Raw genomic sequence first — 19,179 nt, forward strand, 5'->3', positions numbered from 1 at the left:
GAATAAAGCCAACTACAAAATAAGAATCAAGAGGATGCAGTAATCCAATCATAAAGGACAGTCAAATGTTAAGGGTCATATTCTCAGGCAGGAGCTACAGGATGACAGGACTAAAACAATTTACTTCCTTTGCATACCCACAAGCCTGTAATAGGCTTCTGCAGGACTTCCTTGGTTGCTTTCATCACCTTCACCACCAGAGGTCAGGGAGACCTTCTGATTAATCAGAGGCCCTGAAAGTGATACAGCAAAGTATTGATTTAACAGCAGTAATATTTACTTAGGGCTTCCTGTGAACTCATTGCTTAAACTGTGGTCCTATTTAATCTTCACAACCACTCTTATGAAATTGGTATTGATAAATCTCAGGTGTATCCAGAATAAGTCTCTGTGTGAAGTTGTGGTATTTTTAGGCCTCACGTCTTTAGGTTCATCTAAGCACCAGACATAAGGCAGTTCAACCTAATGCCCTTGCCCTAAGCAGCTCCAGATGCCAAGAATTGGCCAATTACTACTTTGGATTCACTGGATGGTCAAAAAGGGTCATAAAGGTAAACTGTAGATTTTCTTTGACTAAGCAGACTCCTTTCAACATTGAAATCCTAAACTTCAGAGAGAAGACTAGAACTGGGTTGTGGGGAGATATTAGAGACAAGTTTCTGAGCACTGACCTGCCACGTAGTATTAACGATAATCTCAGTGACTTGGTGGTGGTGTTCATAATTTTCTCCAGTATGTGTGTGGTATGTAATAAAAAACAGTTGTCCATATCTAGTAATTCATCTGTGAGTCTTACTTAATTTTGAAGCAACAGGACACCTCAACTATTAAGTGGGCTTGCTGGAGTTTAGTTTTTACTTCTAATAACAAAATATTTTGAAGTCTTGCCTTTAATTCAGAGTCCTAGGTAGGGGGTACCTCAGTGGTAGAGCATGTGCTTGGCATGGATGAGGTCCCGGGTTCAATCCCCAGTACGTCCATTAAAGAAAACCCAAAAAACAAAACAAAACAAAAACTCATCACTAAAATTCTACCAGCTTCAGGATCTTTCTGACCTTGAAGAAAGCAAAAATGAAGATATTGTGGCACGACATCAGAAGCAAGGCCTGAAGTTCCGTGCTTTAGAGGTGGTGTTGCCGTCCTGTGAGGGCAGGAGTCCTGGAACTGGCATGGCTGAGGAACCCTTGCACAAGCTGGAGGAAGGTCTGTTTTCCAGTGTGTGGTGGGTAGTGAGGGGATGGGATTTTTCCTTTTTCCTTTCTTTCTAAAACCTTTTTTCAGTTACATCATCACCCTGGCTAAGCAACTAAAGCCCTGGGCAGAGTTTCTCAGCCTTGCCATATGGGTTCTTATCTTAGGCGATGCCTGATAGAACCTTTAACTCAAATTTTAGAGCTGATGACCTGTCAAGCTTAGGAGGGAACATTTTTTTCCCCATTTTTGGCTAATAATTTGTCTTGTGCTAAAATAGTCCTTTCAATACAGATTTCTTGTAGCCTTAGTTATCCTAACAGAATCATCATCTAAAGATTTAAATTCTTGTGTAAATGTTCAGTTCTTTGCTTCCTATACAAGGACTTGAGTGGATAAAGTCCAATGTAGATCCCTAGAAAGATTTTTCCAGCTGGTACTGAGTTTTTTTCCCTAGAACCTGTGGTATTTGGGGTTAGGGTTTTAAGTCAGAGGCAGGTCTGTTAGTTAATGGAGTGGGGGAGGCTCCACCATCCACCCGAGTGGCTGATGCCCTGGGAGAGGCCAGATCATCTGCACTATCACCAAATCTGTCTCATTGTGTGGTTACAGCCACTTATGCACGGGAGAGCAGGAGTGTAGCTTCAGCTTATCCATTTGGAATCTGAGTGATGTGAGATTTGTGCTGCATTTTTGGCTTGCATCTCCTGTCTAGTACTTCAGAAACTTCCAGAATTGATCTGGGCAGTAAAAATGTGGCCTGCCAGGATATATCTACAACAGAGCCATTCAGCCACACGCTTGTGTTGTGCCTGCTCTTCATTGCTACAATAATGATCTAAGAATCACAGATGCATTTTTCTTTTTAAATGTGTAACAGAAATCAGTTATTCAGATAGGCATTTTAAATCCATTTGTTTTTCTTGGATTTAGGGCCATTATCATTCCTTATGAAAAGGAAGATAACCCAGAAGCTTGCTATTCAAAAGTCTATGACAGATGCATTCCAGAAACTGCTGGTTGTGGTTTTAGGTAAGACTTTTTTTTTTTTTTTTTTTTTTTTTTTTTTTTTTTTGAGGAGGGCGATAATTAGGTTTACTCATTTATTGTTTTTAGAGGAGGTGCTGGGGGTAGAACCCAGGACCTCGTGCTTGCTAAGCATGTTCTCTGCCACTTGAACTATATCCTCCCCACTTAAGACTTTCTTGGTTATCCTTACCCTTGGCTCTGACCCCTTATTTGAAATTTGGAGAGCAGGAACGAGGGCCATCAGTGTGCTTCTACAGTTGTGGACACAGAAGACACAGGCCTTTTAAAACTCCCCTCAAGCAGAATCCCAAGCATTTAGGAATCAAGTAAATACCTTGAGTGGGATTTTGCTGCAGCATTTGAAAACTGTGAATGCCTTTCAAATAAGGTGTATTGTTATCCAGATCTCAGCATCTCATATATATTTTATGTGAAGTATTTTACTGAAAAACCTTTCTATAAATTAACTATATGGATGTCCTGAATTAGGGATTAAGTTGTCAAGGTAATTTCTAAAAGAAAATAATAATGAACTGCATGTAAGACTTTTTTAAGGAGTAAAAATGTGTTTCATGTCATTGAGAACTTAATTTGCAGCTAGATTTCTAATTATGTAACTCACCCCAGCATTTTCAAGTTTGTTATGAAGGGAACAAAGTAGAGAAAGAGACAATGGTTATGTTCTGAAAAAGTATTTGAAGTTTCTTCTAAACAAGATAATTATTTTAATTCAATTTATACCAAATTACTTTAAATTAAGTTTAAACCAGGGACACTTCAATCATATCCATGTTTGGGCTTTAAGAAGTCTAGCTGCTTGTGAAATGTGAGAGGAAGGGATTCAGTATCGATGCTAAAATTTTCAGAAAGCTGATTATAACAACAGACCCATTCCTCATTGGCCAATCTTGGAATCAGTTCCACTTAAAATCCATTATGTGCTTAATGCTAGGAGTAAGATGAAGCTCCTCCATGAAGTTTAGTGGCCAGAGGGTGTGCCAGACAATTAAAAAGGAGTAAAATTAGATGATTGTAAGGGCTGTGAAGGAAGTAAACTGGGTGCTAGTTGCTGTATTTCAAGAAAGTTATTTAACATGCTCACTTTGTTTTTTGAGAGGGAGGAGGTAACCACATTTTTATTTATTTACTTACATATATTCTATTTCTTAAAAATACATTTTTATTGAACTATAGTTACGTTACAATGTTGTGTCAATTTCTGGTGTACAGCACAACACACAGTCATATAGGAACATACATAGATTTGTTTTCTTATTTTTTAACCATAAGTTACTAGAAGATACTGAATATAGTTCCCTGTGGTATACAGTATAAACTTGTTTATTTTATTTATAGTGGTTAGTATCTGCAAGTCTCCAATGCCCAATTTATCCCTTCCCACCCCTTTCCCCACTATTTTTAATGGAGGTACTGGGATTGAATCCAGGACCTTGTGCGTGCTAGGTACACACTAACCACAAAGCTATACCTCCCCCCAACATGCTGACTTTAACAACCTAGGTGTCTTCTCTGTGTGTGCACACAGGGTAGACCTCTGAAAAGGGGCATTGTAATTGCTTCTAGACTAATGGCTGTGCTGAGACAAGGTGAGATGGGGAAATTTTCCCATGCTAATGTAAAGGGCTGTTCACTTGGTTTCGAACACTTTCTCAGAATGAATTGCTCACCTACTCTAAAACCCTTCCTGCAGAAATCTTGGAGTCATCCCTGATTCAGTGGTAACCCCTAATAATAGAGTGGTGAATTTTATAATCAGACATGGATGCTGAGAGTTTAGAGGACATGGCAACATTTTAGAATATCTAACTGTAAGGTGTATTCTCCTCCCACCACCCTAACTGGTGCTCATTTGTAGGTCAGCTACTTTTCTTGGAAGCAGTGTGGCCAAGGGGTGGAAGAATGTCTCTCAGATGTCAGCTTTGAGGAGGAGGAGTTCAGATGCCCAGAACTGGGCTAGCACTTTTGAATTTCCAGGAAGTCCGGGCCCTGTGACTTCCTTGGGAAGCTCTGCACCACCTCACCCCCACCCCTGCGCTGCTGGAGTCTGGGGCCACTCTGGTCTGCAGCCCAAATCCTGCCTTGTTGTGCCAGGGGGCCAGGCTGGGGTTGGAGAGAGGGCCCGGCAGGAGGTAAGTGTCACATTTGCTGGGGGAAGGATGGCTTGGGCCCTGGGAAAAAGTCTGACTGTGGTTCCATCTCCACTCTGACCTAATAAAGGAGGTGTCACTACAGGGTGGGGCATGAGGCAGGGGAGGGGCGCACGTGTAGCCAAGCTGCCATTTCACTTCGGTGTCTGTTCAGTGTGCTTGGCCAGTGCCCTACTGGCCTGTGTCGCTGTGCCCGAATCGTTTTTGGATTATGCTTCGCCAGTATTTTTGGTTGCTGAAGCTCTTTGCTTGGCAACCACTCTGGCTTCTGGTCCAGGGATGGCCCCTGGGGTGGTCCCTGGGCTCTGTCCAGCAGACCCCTGACTCACAGTCAGGGGACTTTAATTTTGTTACCCAGATGTCAGCTGAGACTTTGCTTTTGTACCCAGACATGAAGTCAAATGGAGAGCTGCCTGCAGGGCCATATGAAGATGCTGCTGTTCCACGTCAAGGTGAGAATGACAAGCTAACCCAGCGTCAAAAGCTCCCAGAGGAGGTTCCAGTGCTAGGCTGGGATCAGAATCAGGCCCCAGCTGTGTCTTGACCTAAAGGTAATGAGATCAAAGCTGTAGATATAGATCTACCTTTGGATTTTCTGGGAAGCCCAGATCAGCCTCTAGAGCCCCCTGAGGAGGCTGAAATGTCCTCATCCCCGCATGAGGCCCAGGCTCAGCGTCCAGAGCCCCCTCAGGAGGTCGAGTCTCCACCCCAGCAGTTGGCTCCTGCTCAAAATCCACAGACCCCTGAGAAGGCTGAATCTTTCCCGCCCCAGGCAGAGGCCCAGGCTCAGTGTCCAGAGGCCACTGAAGAGACATAACCACCTCCACTTCAGCAGGGGGCTCTGTCCCAGCCTTCAGAGGGCCCTAAGTAGGCACTGCCATCCCTTGGGGGGAGGGAGGGCTTCAGGAGGTTTTAGCTGAACAGTTAAGGCCTCATGGGGTAAATGGTCCCAATGAGAATGGAGCTCAGCAGTCAGGCCTGCATAGTGTCACTGTTAACCCTGTGGATCTGGCACTTACTGTAACTCCAGAGGTCACTAATGTGGTTGAAACTTCTCCAGTTCTGCAGGAGGCCCCCTCTCAGCCTCCAGAGAGCCCTGAGGAGGTGGAACCGTCTCCAGTCCAGGAGGAAGCTGCGTCTCAGCCTCCAGAGAGCCCCGAGGAAGTGCAACCTTCACTTGAGCAGGAGGCCCAGGCTCAGCCTGCAGAGCATCCTGAGGAGGCGGAACCTCCTCCATTCCCTCAGGAGGCCCAGGCTCAGCCTGCAGAGCACCCTGAGTATGACTCTGCCCCACTCCAGCAAGAGTCCCCATCGCAAGTTCCAGGGTTCCCTGGTGAGAATGTACCTCAGTTTCCAGTGAGTGATGAGGCAGCAGCTCGACCTGGAAGTAAGTATCCAGTTCACTCCAACCCATCCAGTGTTAGATTTAAACCGGTGGATTTGGAACTTACGGTCACTCCAGAGCCTGCTAAGGAAGGCGAGTTTACCGCAGCCCAGCAGGAGGCCCTGCCTCAGCCTCTTGAGTATTCTGTGGAGGCAGAACCTTCTCCAACCCCGCAGGATGCCACAGGTCCACCTCCAGAGCCTCCTGAGGAAGCTGAGCCTTCTCCGGGTGGAGAGGGACAACTGGCTCAGCCTTATGAGCCTAATGGGGAAGTTGTACCCTTTTCAACCCAGCAGGAGAGCCCAGCTCAGCCCACAGAGCATCCTGAGGTGGTGAAACCAGCCACCCAGCAGGAGAGCCCAGCTCAGTCTCCAGCAGAGATAGAGCCTTCCGCAACCCAGCAGGAAAGCACAGCTCAGCGTCCAGAGTCTCCTGCTGAGTTCGAACCCTCGCCAGCTCATTCTCAAGAGCCTGATGTGACAGCAGCTTCTCCGCCAGGCCAGGATCAAGCTCAGTCTCTGCAGCAGCCCAGTGTCACTGTGAAACCTGTGGACCTTGCACTCACCATAACTCCAGGGCCCACAGGTGAAGCTGAACCTTCTCCGCCCCAACAAGAGGCCTCAGCTCAGTCTGCAGGGTTCCCTGAGCAGTTGGAACCATTATTGGTCCAGCAGGAGGCTCCAGATCAGCCTCCAGCCCCCTCGGGAAGTGGTGAACCTTCTCCAGTCCAGCTTGAGCCCCCAGCTCAGCCTCCAGAGACCTCTACAGCTGCCACAGCTCAACCTCCAATCCATAACGAGGTGACGTTCTCACCTGCAGGTCCAGGTGAAGCTCAGCGTCCAGTGATGCCTGGTACCACAGGTGAACCCCTGGATCTGGCAGTTGTCATCACTCCAGAGCCTGCTAAGGAGGCTGAAAGTTCTCCAGAGCAGCAGGAGGGTTCTGCTTATTTTCCCATTTCCCCCGAGCAGGCTGAATTTTCTCCAGTCCAGTCCAAGCCTCTGTCTCCATCTCCAGAGCCCCCTGGGAAGATTGACTCTTTTCCAGGCCAACAAGAGGCCACAGCTCAGACTGCAGGTCCCCCTGAGGGGGTGGGGCTTTCTTCGGTCCAGGAGGAGGCCCTGGCTCAGCCTCCAGAGCCACCTAAGGAGGCTGAGATGACAGTTGGAACACCAGGACAGAATCAAGCTCAGCATTCCAGCTCACCCAGTGTCACTGATAAACCTTTGGACCTGGGGCTTACCGTGACTCCAGGGTCTCTTACAGCGGCTGGACACTCTGCATCCCTGCAGCAGACATCTCATCCAACATACATGGAGGTGACACCTCCACAGGTAGAGCAGGTACTGGCTCAGCATCCATCCATGACTGAGTTCACAGTTCAACCTCTGGATCTGGAAGTTACACTAAGTCCAGAACCTAATACAGAGGCTCAACCTTCTCCAGCCATGCAGGGGACCCCAACTTGGCCTCCAGAGCCCCATCAGCCTTCATTGTATCAGGAGGTGACAGTTCCCACACCAGACCAGGATCACCTTGAGCATCTAATGTCATCTAGTGTCATAGATAAACCTTTGGATCTGGAGCTTACCGTGACTTCAGAACCTACTACAGAAGCTGAACATTCCACATCTCCTCCTCCAGAACACCCTGAGGTGACACTCTCCCCTTCAAGCATCACTCCAGTCACAGTTCACACTGTGGACCTGGAAGTTACTGTAACTGGAGCATCCAGTGTGGATGTTGAACCTTCTCCAACCAAGCAAGAGACCCCAACTCAGCCTCCAGAGCCACCAAAGGAGGTTGTCGTTCAATATCCACCCCATCAGGTGGTGACCATTGCAACTCCAAGTAAGGGTCATGGTCAGCACACACCATCCAGTGTCACACCTCATCATGTAGACCTGGAGCTAACCATGACTTCAGAACCTGCTATGGAGGCTCAACATTCTACAGTCCTCCGGAAGACTACAGCTCCTTCTCCTGAGGTGGCACTTGCACACCCAGACCTGACTCGAGTCACAGTTCCACCTGTAGACCAGGAATTTACCACAACTCGGCACCCAGGGTCACTGAAGACACCTGCTTCGACTGAGCCTTCAGTGGTACAGTCTGTAACATACACCTCAGAAAAGGAGCAACCGGAACAGAGCGCTCCCACAAGCGTGAACATCTGTCAGCTCTGCACCTGCAGTAATGAGACCTTGTCCTGCGTTGGTCTCAGCCCAAAGGAGAGGCTCCGCAGAGTGCCCGTGCCAGAGCGCAACAGCTACAATGGCACCTTCACTGTCCTGTAAGAATTGCTTTTCCTCGTTTGTTCTCTGCATCCTGCCTGACCTGGCAGCCTTTGGGGTCTTCCTGGGTCTTCCTCATCTCCCCAGCTCATGTTGACTGACTGTTTTTATGTTCTTTTTGTCTTATAAGCGATTTCTTATCTTCATTTGCTTTCTTACTATCATTCCTTCTTCTCCCGTCTTTTACTTATAATTGCTCTTATTCTTTTTGTCTTCTCTGTTTTTTAGTTTCTCCATTATTTAGTTTCTTAACATCTTCTCTTCTCCCGGTTTTGCTCCATCCTCGTTGCAGCAACACGTCCCTCTCCCCACCTCATTGGTGGTAATACAACAAAGTGGTTAAGAGTAGAGATTCTGGAGTCAGACTACCTGGGTTTGAATCCAGGTCTGCCATTTATTAGCTTTGTGACTCAGTTTCCTCATCTGGAAAGTGGGGATTATCATAGTCACCATCTTGTAGGATTATTGTGAGATTTAGATGAGTTAATGCATGTGAAGCTCTTATATCAGTGCCTAGCATATATTTGAGTGTTAGCCATTATTTTTAGTCAACCCCTCAGTTATACTGATTACTTACCTTTGCCCCCAGGGTTTCTATATATAGCACCCATTTTAAGCCCAACCCACGGCTAAGTACTGTGGGAGCCACAGAAGTATGGCATTGTCTCCAGAACATCACAGTGATAGGTGGGAAGAATGAGACTACACCTTAAAAGGGAGGTGATGTGTAATTGAGTATTAAAAGATACAGAGAGGTGCTGGAATTAACCAGAACCTGGAATCACTGGGGTGTGGAGGTCAGGGGAAACTGCATGGATTAGCTAAAACTGTCACTGGAATGTAAAGACTGGCTGTGATTTGTTAGAGTGAAAATAGGGAGTACAGTCGAGGGAAAGGCGTGGCTGCAGGAATCAGGATTTAAGAGATCAGTCTAGCTGTGAAGAACTGGGTTAAGCACCAATGAAAGATACGCTATGAAAAACCTTGACTGTTAAAAATGGGGGTTTCAAAAATATGGTATAAGACGTGGGGAGCCATTGAAAGTTTTCAAGGAAAAGTGAGAAATGATGAAAACAAGAAGCTTATTTTAGATTCCATATGTAGTGTGATCTAGAGAGGAAGGTTGGATTCAGGGAGACCAAACAGAATGCTGTAGCAAAACCTAGGAGAGCGAGAATGGGCTGAACTAGCGTGGTTGTGATGGGGAGAAGGAAGTCCTGAGAGCATGACAAAGGGAAGCCGACAAGGTTTTGTAACTGCCTAGAGTCAGGGGATGAGGGGTACAAGAGAGAAAAATCAAGTATGTTGATGAGAACGATGGTGGTACAACAGGTGGAAATACAATTGGGAAGGAGAGCCAGTTTGAGGGAAATGGATTCAGTTTTATTGATGAACATAAAGCAACCAGAAGGCTTCTGTTTGAGTGGAAATGTCCCGTAGGCAGGTGGCCAGACAGGTATCTGTTTTGACTTATTTCTGATCCCCCTGAAAAATGTGCATATAAGCTAAATCGTTGTTGCTGAGGGAAGAGGACAAAGCTAAAGGTAAAGATTCAACGCCATCCACAGTCAGTGGTTGAAACTGAACCTCAGGCATTTAACAGCTTCTTTTAAATGTGTAAGTCATGGATACATTCTCACTGTTTAAAAGAAAATGTCATAGAAGTATATACAGGATAAAATGTGAAATTCTCTCCCCACCCTCCCTCCCACCCATAAGATAATTATGTTACTATTTTGATGTGTGTCTTTCTTTCCAGTCTCTTTGCATTTTTTCCCCTAATGAGGTAATAACTTTACTCCTTGTTCAGCGGTCTGTGCTTTTCCTTTTGCAATATGTCTGAGAGAGAGTTTTCCATATTAGTCTCTAATTTCTAACTGCCCCTATCCTTCCAATACCTGGAGAGAGTTAGAGGGCACTGAGCCAAAGCTTTGGTGTTACCTGGCATAAGATTTCTTTACTTGCTGATAATGATACATTCTTGCCATTTTTATCATTGATTTGCAGGAGTCGTTTTAGACACATAAGTGACTTTGGGAGAAAAAAGACTTACATTCAAAACAATTGGCAATATATATCCAAGAAATTGGACAGACAGGAAGGTCAGGTTCTGAGGAGATGCCTCATTGCTTGTGCAAGTGGCGTCACATTATATCTTTATTATATCTTTAGGAATTGTGCCCACTGGGAAGCTGAGAAGCTGTGGGAGTTAGAAAGCTGGTCTTTTCTGCATTTGAGTATTCCCCACAAGGTTGCCATGATTGTCTCACTTACTCTGCTCATTCTCTTCTTACCTATTTAAGGATATGAACTGTGTTTCTTCACAGAGATTTCCAAGGAAACTCTATTTCTTACATTGATGAAAATACATGGAAGCCTTACCGCTGGACTGAGAAACTGTGAGTATATTCTCTCTAAATATGCATACAAAACACTAACTGCCTTGTCAGATTCTTCTTGGTCCAGAATTCCAAGGTCAACAGCCGTGTTAAAAGGTATTTCCCCCTTCACATTCCAAACAAACCTATTGATTGAAATTCTGTGTTTATTTAAAAAATTAAACTTGGCAGGCCCTCATTCAAATAAGCAAGAACCAATTTAAACTTATTTTCCATTATACCAGTAATACATGATTATATCCTCCATATAGGAAAATGAAATAACAGGTTTAGTGAAAACCCTCCTTGTGCCTTAATCCCCCACCCACACAATTTTGAGTTTAGTAAAACAGTCCTTCCAGACTCTTTTCCATGTATTTGACTACATACATATTTACAGATAACAATAAGTTAGTTGTGTGACTTTATTATACCTTTTTACATAAGTGGTAAAATCTTGCAACTTGATTCTTTAATGTCACAATACATCTTAGATTTCTTTACTTCCCAGTACATAGAGGGTTGCCCCATTCATTTAAACTCCTGCATAATATTCCATAGTATGGACATATCAGTTTAATAATGCCCGTATTGAAAGGTGTTTAGATTATGTCCAGTTTTCTTGTTACAAACACTGCTGCAATGAACATCCTTGTACATGCATCTTTGTGAGCCTGTGAGGTATTTCTGTAGAATAGATACCTAGAAATGGGATTGTTGGGGTGAAGACTATGTAGATATAAACTTCTAATTGCCCTCAAGCAACTTGTGCCAGTTTGCAATCCAGTCAGCACTCCCTGACAGCCTTTACTTCCCCACAGCCTTCCACTGCTGGATATTCTCCATATTTTTGGCTGATCTGAAGGGTGAATAAAAGGGGTTCCATCTGAATTTGAATTTTTCTGAGTACCTGTGAATTTAAATATTTTATATGTGTGCTGAGCATTTGTATTTCATCTCTGAATTATCTGTCCTTTACTCATTTTTCTATTTTTTTATACTGACTTGTAGACAAGTCAGGTTAGATAAAATAAGTGATTTTAGGGGGAAAGCTATATTCAAAGCAGTTAACTGGCATTTTTCATGGCAGTTTGTATTATTCAACTTGAATAGACAAATCATAAATATAACTCCCAAATTACATTGTTGATAAGATGTTCTACATCTTTTTGCGTTGTCTTCAGAAATATCCAAAGTATTGTCATATCTACCTGTAATCAGTATAAAAATTAATGAGAGAGTCTCCATAGTTTTTGTCCGTACTGTTTGAAATCTCAATTTTGTTGCTAAATTTTATTTGTATTTAACTTTCTTAAAACTTACAGTTGAAAAGTTGTATCACATACCCAAATTGTTGCAAACACACTTAAAGTTTTCCAGTAATTACATTGAGTATCAGTTTTTACATTTTAATTTTAAAAATAATTAAATTAAATTAGAATTCAACTCCTTAGGCACATTAGCCACTCAAGTACTCAGTAGCCACATGTTGCTAGAAATGCAGCACTACATGCTACATGCAAGAATAAAATAAATTTACAAAATATTGTTGAATGAAAGAACATAGAGAATAATACACAAATGATTCCAGTCACATAAATTTCAAGAAGCAAGAATAAATTATATTCTTTGTGGATGATGTATAAAAGGCAAAACTACATGTGAAAAAGGAGGAAAGTAGTATTAAAGTCAGGATAGTGGTTCCCTCTAGGGAGAGGGCTGTAAGGAAAGGAGCACAGCGGGGGCTCCGGGGGCGCTGGCTGTGTTCTTTCTTGATGTGAATGGTGTTACATGCGGATTTCTAATTATTAAAGTGAACAGGTATGTATATTTTACGTACATTTTAATTTTGAAAAAAAAATTTTCCGTGGGGGAAAAAATCAAAAGACTTCATTTCCATCCCTCATATACTCTGTCTGGGACTTCCAGGTACGGTTTGGGAAAAGAGAGAAAGGAGTGGCAGCTCTGCAGCATCAGTGCTGCCCAGAGCTGGGTTCTAACCAAGGACTTGTGATCAGAAGAATAGGCATTAAATACATGATTTGCTGAGGAAGAGTGGATAGGGGTGTGCGTGTGTGTGCGTGTGTGTGTGTGTGTGTGATGAAAAGACGTGGACACAAAGGAAGATGTGAGAAGAAATGATTAAATGAAACCAGAGTGGAGATCACCATGTCTAAAATAAGAATTAGGGTATTTAGGTGGCACCATTACCCAGATTTCCCCTACATATGGGAGTTAGTCCTATGTAGTAAATAATTGTAGTTGTTTTGCATTTTGATCCAAAAATAACCTTTTCATTTTTCAGAATTCTCAGAGATAATTCTTTGACTGAGTTACATAAGGATTCATTTAAAGGCTTGCTAGTCCTCCGGTATTTGTAAGTTAATTAGTTAATCATTTATTTACAAGTTCTTAGTTATATTATTGATAAAGTAATTAAGGAGTTTAAATTAAATAATCTCTACAGTTTTTTTGAGCAATAAAATTCTGTAATTCTCTAGGTCTGTAGGGCCCCAGCCCATCTCTAGCATCAAATACCTTCTATTCATTTTTAATTTTTAAATTTATATAGACAAGATATAGATAGAAAAACACCTTTTAGTTGTAGAGGAAAAGTGGTAATGTGGTCTGAGCAATTATGGACACCCATATGAACCTTATTATATAAGTTTCATATACCATCCACTTATTTTTAGTTTATGGCCCACAGATCAGATCCATCCCATGATCTGTATTTGCACAGCACACAAGTTAAGGATGATGTTTAAAGGGCTGTAAGTGGGAAAACGGAGGGAAAAAACAAAGGAAGACACACAGCAGAGACTGTGTGTGGCCTGCACAGCCTCACGGACTCACTGTGTGACCTTCACAGAAAAGGTGTGAAAAAGGTGCTTTAGTAGAATGAGAGAAATTAAAGCTCAGATTATCACCTACAGGACCAGAAAATATAGAACACTTACATTAATATGAATGCCATTAACTCATAATTTTAATCTAAATTAAATTCACGTTTAAATGTTAAATATTAAAGTAGATGAATTATGTAAACAGTATTGTCCAGAACGTATCAAGTTACCAAGAGAACAGACTGGTGTTAAGGATTCAGTGCAGGAACTGTTATACCAATATTAAAAATGTTTAAGGTGATGGTTAAAGTGGTATAGTTATAATTGTTTACAGCAAATAAGCATATTAGAAGTGTCCCTAACTTCACTAATTACAAAATGAAAAACTCTGCAGTGTCATTATACAAGGAAAGAAATGCTTGCATAGTAGTTTTGTTAATTTAGCGATAAGGAGATACTGTGTTCTCTGCTATAAAACATCAATTTTTATCTTTTGTCTGTGGCATCCAGAGCTGTGTATGTCATTAATCCTTACTAAGCTAACTAATGATGCTCTTTGGCAAAGAGATTCTTCTTGCAAATATAGAAGGCTGAGGGAAGTGGGTATAAGGAGCCTCACATGACCCTAAAAATAGTCCTTTTAACTATCAAACCATCCAAGCCTTAAGGGGCAACCACTTTTGTATTAGTCTTCTTGGGTCCCTCTGTCATCTGGGCTCCAAACCTTAGAAACACAGTTTGGAAAAAAATGAGATAACTGCTCAATGGATTAGGCCATTAATTACTTCTACTATGAAATACCCTCTTAGCAGATTATTTCATGTTAGCATAAGTTATTCTCACTCATTTAAAAAAAAGTCAATCAGTAAAAAAGAATATGCCAAGCAGTGTGCCTAGTGTTGTAAACACAATGATAGGTAAAACAGTTCCTTCTAGGAAATCCTGATCTTACAGGGAAAAAAAAACATAAGCTCAAACCGTCATGCAGAAACACTAAGTGGATGACAGAGTGCTGTAGAGGCATAGAAAATGGAGTGTTTCTTCTAACACAGTTGTTTTCTTCCTCCTGTTCACTCCCCAGCTAATTATTTTAAAAACTATCTGACTTTGCTTTGTGTCCACCATTGGCTTTAAACATGATAGACAACGCACATGAGTGGGTCTAGTCCATACATTCAAGGAGTTTATACTCAGAGGAAATGGGCTGCAAAAATAGCTATATAAGAAAATAAGTGGAGGGGGCAATGAGAGTTCTAAGTTGGTTTTGGAGCTCAGAAGAGGGAAGACTCCAAACGGGATCAGGGAAAATGTTACAGCAGTGCTGTTTGAACAAGACCTTAAAGGGCCACTGTATGTCATCAGACAGACATCTTGGGAAGAGTAAATTTGCAAAAAGAAGGTAGGAGAGAGGCAAAACACAGGAAACATGCTTTGAGTACCTGTAGAGTACAAGTAAGAAGAGTAGGAGATTAGGGCCAGGTCATCTAGGGCTTTGAAGGCCACACCAAGGGTAACATGCCAAGCTGCCCCGTTCCCACAGCAGTGCTCTTGGACAGACTCGAGCCTGCAGCAGAATCAGTCACTTGGAGGGCTTGTTAAAGCACAAGTTCTGCCCCACAATTGCTGATTCAGTTGGTCCAGAGCTGAGCATTTCTTCAGTAAGTTCACAAGTGATGGTGGTATTTGAGAACCACGTCTGGAGAGTTAATGACTTGGCTGTACAGGATGGCTGAGAAAGGACTGTACAGGATGGCTGAGAAAGGAAGAGACTACAGGTGCAAACACCAGTCAGAAGACAGTTACACCCACCCAGGAGAAAGGAGAGACTGAGTTAGAATCAGTGGAAGTAAGATAGCCAGCTATAGTCAAGTGTGGGTGTTTCAAATAAAAGTCAGTATTTTAGTATAATGCTGAATTAGTTCAAATTACCCATTAATAAGAGGAGTAATCCCTTTCAAGTCGTGTGAAAGCCTATCTTTTATTCTGGTATTGAGTTGGCGTAGAAAAACAGAATTAAACTGAGAGTTGTATAAATAGGAGAGTATTGCTTTTCATATTAAACATTATAATTATATATTGAGGTAAAAACTTCTAGCTTATAATCTAGAATTTGTTGAGACCACAAAAGGTTATCTAATCAATTCTTCTGCTCTGAGGAAAGATTACCTCCAAAATCTACCCAGATCTATACAGGTGTATGTTTTATTAGTGAACATCATGAAAGTGAGATTCTTAAGACAGGTGAGGGCAGGGTTAGGGGCTCTGGAAGGTTTAAATAACAATTCATAAGGTTTAGAGGTTATATAGAAGCTGCAATTATTCATTGTTATTATTCTAACCTCTAGTAGTTATTCCTACTAATTAGATATCTAGTAGCTAATTGAGGCAATATTTTCCTTTTCCTAGAGATTTATCTTGCAATAAAATACAGTTTATTGAAAGCGGTACATTTGAATCACTACCTTTTCTGCAGTTTGTGTAAGTTACAAATATAACTTCATTATGTTTGGAATTTTTATAAAACTTAATTTTTTATAAGAATAATTTGCTACTGATTTTGAAACTTTAAAATTTTAGTGTAGAAAGCTACTAGAATTATGTAGCTAATCCTTTTTGTCTCACAAAGATTTGCACTCAGATGACATTTGGCAATATCTGGAGACATTTTTGGTTATCAGAACTATAGTTACGCTGCTGCCATCTGGTGGACAGAGGCCAGAGATGCTGCTAAACCCCCCTACAGGGTACTAGAGAGCCCCCCACAACAAAGAGTTGTCCGGCCCAAAATGTCAGTAGTACTGCCCTTCGCTAGAGAAGAAAGGATCACTTATCGCAAATATTTATTGAGGATTTACCGTTTTGTATCTAATGCACCATGTATATAATCATGAAGCTATAAATCACAAGCAACTATTTTCCACAGTGAGATTTCTTTAGTGTATGGAAGGGATAATGAGGTCATGTTTCATTGTATATAAATTAGAATTACTGCCAAAAGATAATGTTCTGAAAGAATACTTTTTTCTTTTGCTTGTGGTTTTTTTTTTTTTTCTTTTTTCTTTTTTGTAGCAATCTTGGTTGTAATTCAGTCACAGACCTGAGCTTTGGAACGTTCCGGGCCGCACATGGAATGCAGTTTCTACAGAAGGTGTAAGTGAAATAGATGAATACATGTAAAAAACTATGTTTTGGTTATTGGTAATTGGTTATCTGGGTGTAAGCTCACTGTGGATTCCAGAAATTATGTCTTGAGATCGATTCTTTTTTTTTTTTTTCTTCTTCTTCTTCTTCTTTTTTTTTTAAATGAGAAAACTAAGGTACAAAGAGGCCATGCGACTTGTCTAACTCATATATGGAGCACTTGGCTCTCCCTAGTACTGATGTTTGGCACGAGCAATAAAATAAAAGGCACCCAACAGAAACACTCAAATTAGCATTGTCATGGAATCCCATTGTTGTTGCTCCAGTATGCGAATATTACTTGAAATTCCACTTTTGAATTTAATCCCTGCTCATGTGCAAAATTCCTAAATACTTAAAACTTACGCAGCACAGAGCTGCAAAGAACTAAGTTTAGCCCAGAATTCTTCAGGGAGCAAAAGGTATGGGTGCCTTCTCAAGTATTAGCTTCCTTTAAATGGTAAAGCAGAAAGAATTCTTGAACATCCACTTCTCTCCCCAACCATCCAAAACATTATTTTTCAAAAAGTCTATATTAGTCTGAAGTGAATTGTCTGTGGCCAGTAGGAACCTTTGAGGTATGATGTTTGTGTTAAGCTGTAGTGTGAAAAATACGAAGAACATACATTGCCATCACTGAATTCTCTATACTGTCTTTTCTGACTACTTCTAATAAGAAGTGTGGGTTTTTCAGAACCTTGAAAATTCTGTGACTTCTTCATGTCACAAGCAGATCACAGCAGGTAGGTTTAGTGCTCTGAAGGGGATTTTAGACTCAAGGTGAAGAGTCTCCTCTAAATCAGGCTCTGGAAAAGACTTCTGTTTGTCTTGTGGTTCAGAAATCCAGTTTCACACAGATTTCTTTGGGTTAATGAAGGTGTCGAGGGTGCATCTGGAGCTGGACTAACAGTTCTGCAGATGCCCACCAGTGGCAGCCTCCCTCCCCTCCTCATTAGTTTGCTGGTATCTAACTTGTGGAAAGAGAACAAAGGGTCAGTTTTTCTCTTGCCAGCACACCGGAGAGGGGGCTCGTTAGGTCCCTCCGCCAAGAGGTTTTAGTAGCATTGGTACCATGTCTTAAACTCATGACCTTTCCTAAACATTTTATAACACCAAGAGTCTCTTTTAGAATCTAAGTTTCCTTATGGTTATGTAGGCGAGCCAGGAGAGGAAGAATTGTGGAATCACAGTAGATAAAAATGAATGAATTTATTGGAAAACACTCACTGAGTGCCATGTGCACTGTGTGTCTGCACTTCACTAAGTGCTGGTGTTACAGAGAAGAATAGGCCAAAGATTTTGTCCCCAAGAACCTTTCATACTGGAAGAAAACTGATGGTAAAACTTACGAGAGCCATGCTAGCATCTCTGCAGCAGGGGCCAAGTAGGGAGGCAAGGAAGTAGAAAATGACTGGTGGGTTAGAAAAGATGGTCAAGCAAGAGGCACGAGCCTGATCTTGAATTTCTGTGTTCTTCTGAAATGGCAGCAAAAGTTAATGAAAGAATCAGAGCTGCTGTTGGAAATAAATTAATAGCTTTCCTAAAATTCATTCACAGTTACTTTCAAAAGATTGTGAAAATACAGTGTGTGTTGGGGGCTGGGCTCCTCCTTTGTTTTGTGCCAAATCTGGAAAGTCTAAAATGTGCCACCCCTCAAGTTGTCATTTTGTTGCCTATTACATTACTGAGGTGTTTGTAAGTTCAAATAATTGTTTACCCCTGCATTAGATAAGTCTGGAAAAGGGCCCCAGCTGAGGTGGATTTATCATCAACTAAATGAAGCTGAAGCTGCAGGGCTCCCCACTTGCCTAGGTCCCTTCCAAGGTCTTGGCAGGGGTTCTAGCAATTTTAGTGTTGATAACTTTGCATGTTTTTATTAGACAGGATTTTTCCAAAGTAGGTGAGGTTCAAGACCCACAAAGCCTGGGTTTCGGGTAATTATAACTCAGTTTCTTGAATGAAACCTCTATGTTATTGACAAACCCCAGGTGAACAAGTGAGAGGTGTGCTAGAGTCTATTTTGAATGTGAAGTCAACCTCAAAGACAAGCCAAGAACTAATTAATTAAGCAGTGTTCTTAACTTTGTGTTTTGTTTTGGTGGTGGGAGGTAACTCTTAATTATTTATTCTCCGAGGAGATACTGGTACTGCTAAGTTTAATATTTTCTCCTTGTCCTTAATTTTTGTCACTTTGATTACTACGTGACTTGGTGTGCTCCTCTTTGGGTGGATCCTGTGTGGAACTCTCTGTGCTTCCTTGACGTGGGTGACTGTCTCCTTTCCCAAGTTGGGGAAGGTTTTGGTTATTAGGATGTGGGCTGTGTTTGAAGGCTCCCACTGTCATGGAGAGCAAAGGTCTAGGACTAGCTAAAGCAATGCAGATCTCACTGTCCTGACAGAAGTTAATGTGTTTTTCTTAAATAAATTGCTCCCCAGATTGCCACAAGCCCATTGGTTAAATTTCCAGAGTTCTGAGAAAGTTGATTCTGACCATTTTTGCAAGTTTTTTTGTTGTTGTTTTATGGAGGGATGAATTTTCAGATGTCCTCACTCCACCTTTTAGTGATTAGCCTGCAATATGGTTTAAAATCTCTAAAGCCTCAGTGACCAGAGGCTAATTAAATATTTAATCATGGGAGGTAATTGAAGAAAAGAAATAAAAGAGAAAGTGTGATTCTCATAGAGGCTCTCCCAGATTGGGAGATGAAA

General features: G+C 41.9%; 1 protein-coding gene across 9 annotated transcripts in view; it reads left to right on the forward strand.

The window, feature by feature from the left end:
• The window catches only part of LOC105081158 (leucine-rich repeat-containing protein 37A2-like), a 64,607-nt gene that overhangs the window by 11,152 nt on the left and 34,276 nt on the right, over positions 1 to 19,179 (forward strand). For 5 of the 9 annotated variants that reach the window (XM_074342777.1, XM_074342783.1, XM_074342784.1 and 2 more), the window contains exons 2-10: positions 1,038 to 1,203; positions 2,125 to 2,223; positions 4,097 to 4,370; positions 4,778 to 4,840; positions 5,449 to 8,065; positions 10,394 to 10,465; positions 12,750 to 12,821; positions 15,697 to 15,768; positions 16,360 to 16,440. In XM_074342777.1, coding sequence (XP_074198878.1) covers positions 4,780 to 4,840; positions 5,449 to 8,065; positions 10,394 to 10,465; positions 12,750 to 12,821; positions 15,697 to 15,768; positions 16,360 to 16,440 — 2,975 coding nt within the window. In that variant the 5' untranslated portion in view covers positions 1,038 to 1,203; positions 2,125 to 2,223; positions 4,097 to 4,370; positions 4,778 to 4,779. Of the gene's footprint in view, positions 1 to 1,037; positions 1,204 to 2,124; positions 2,224 to 4,096; positions 4,371 to 4,777; positions 4,841 to 5,448; positions 8,066 to 10,393; positions 10,466 to 12,749; positions 12,822 to 15,696; positions 15,769 to 16,359; positions 16,441 to 19,179 lie in introns of those variants that run through there. The other 4 variants (XM_074342781.1, XM_074342782.1, XM_074342785.1 and 1 more) reach the window with 4 other exon arrangements.

Source organism: Camelus bactrianus, chromosome 16 (assembly GCF_048773025.1).
Source record: "Camelus bactrianus isolate YW-2024 breed Bactrian camel chromosome 16, ASM4877302v1, whole genome shotgun sequence".
Lineage (NCBI taxonomy): Eukaryota > Metazoa > Chordata > Mammalia > Artiodactyla > Camelidae > Camelus > Camelus bactrianus.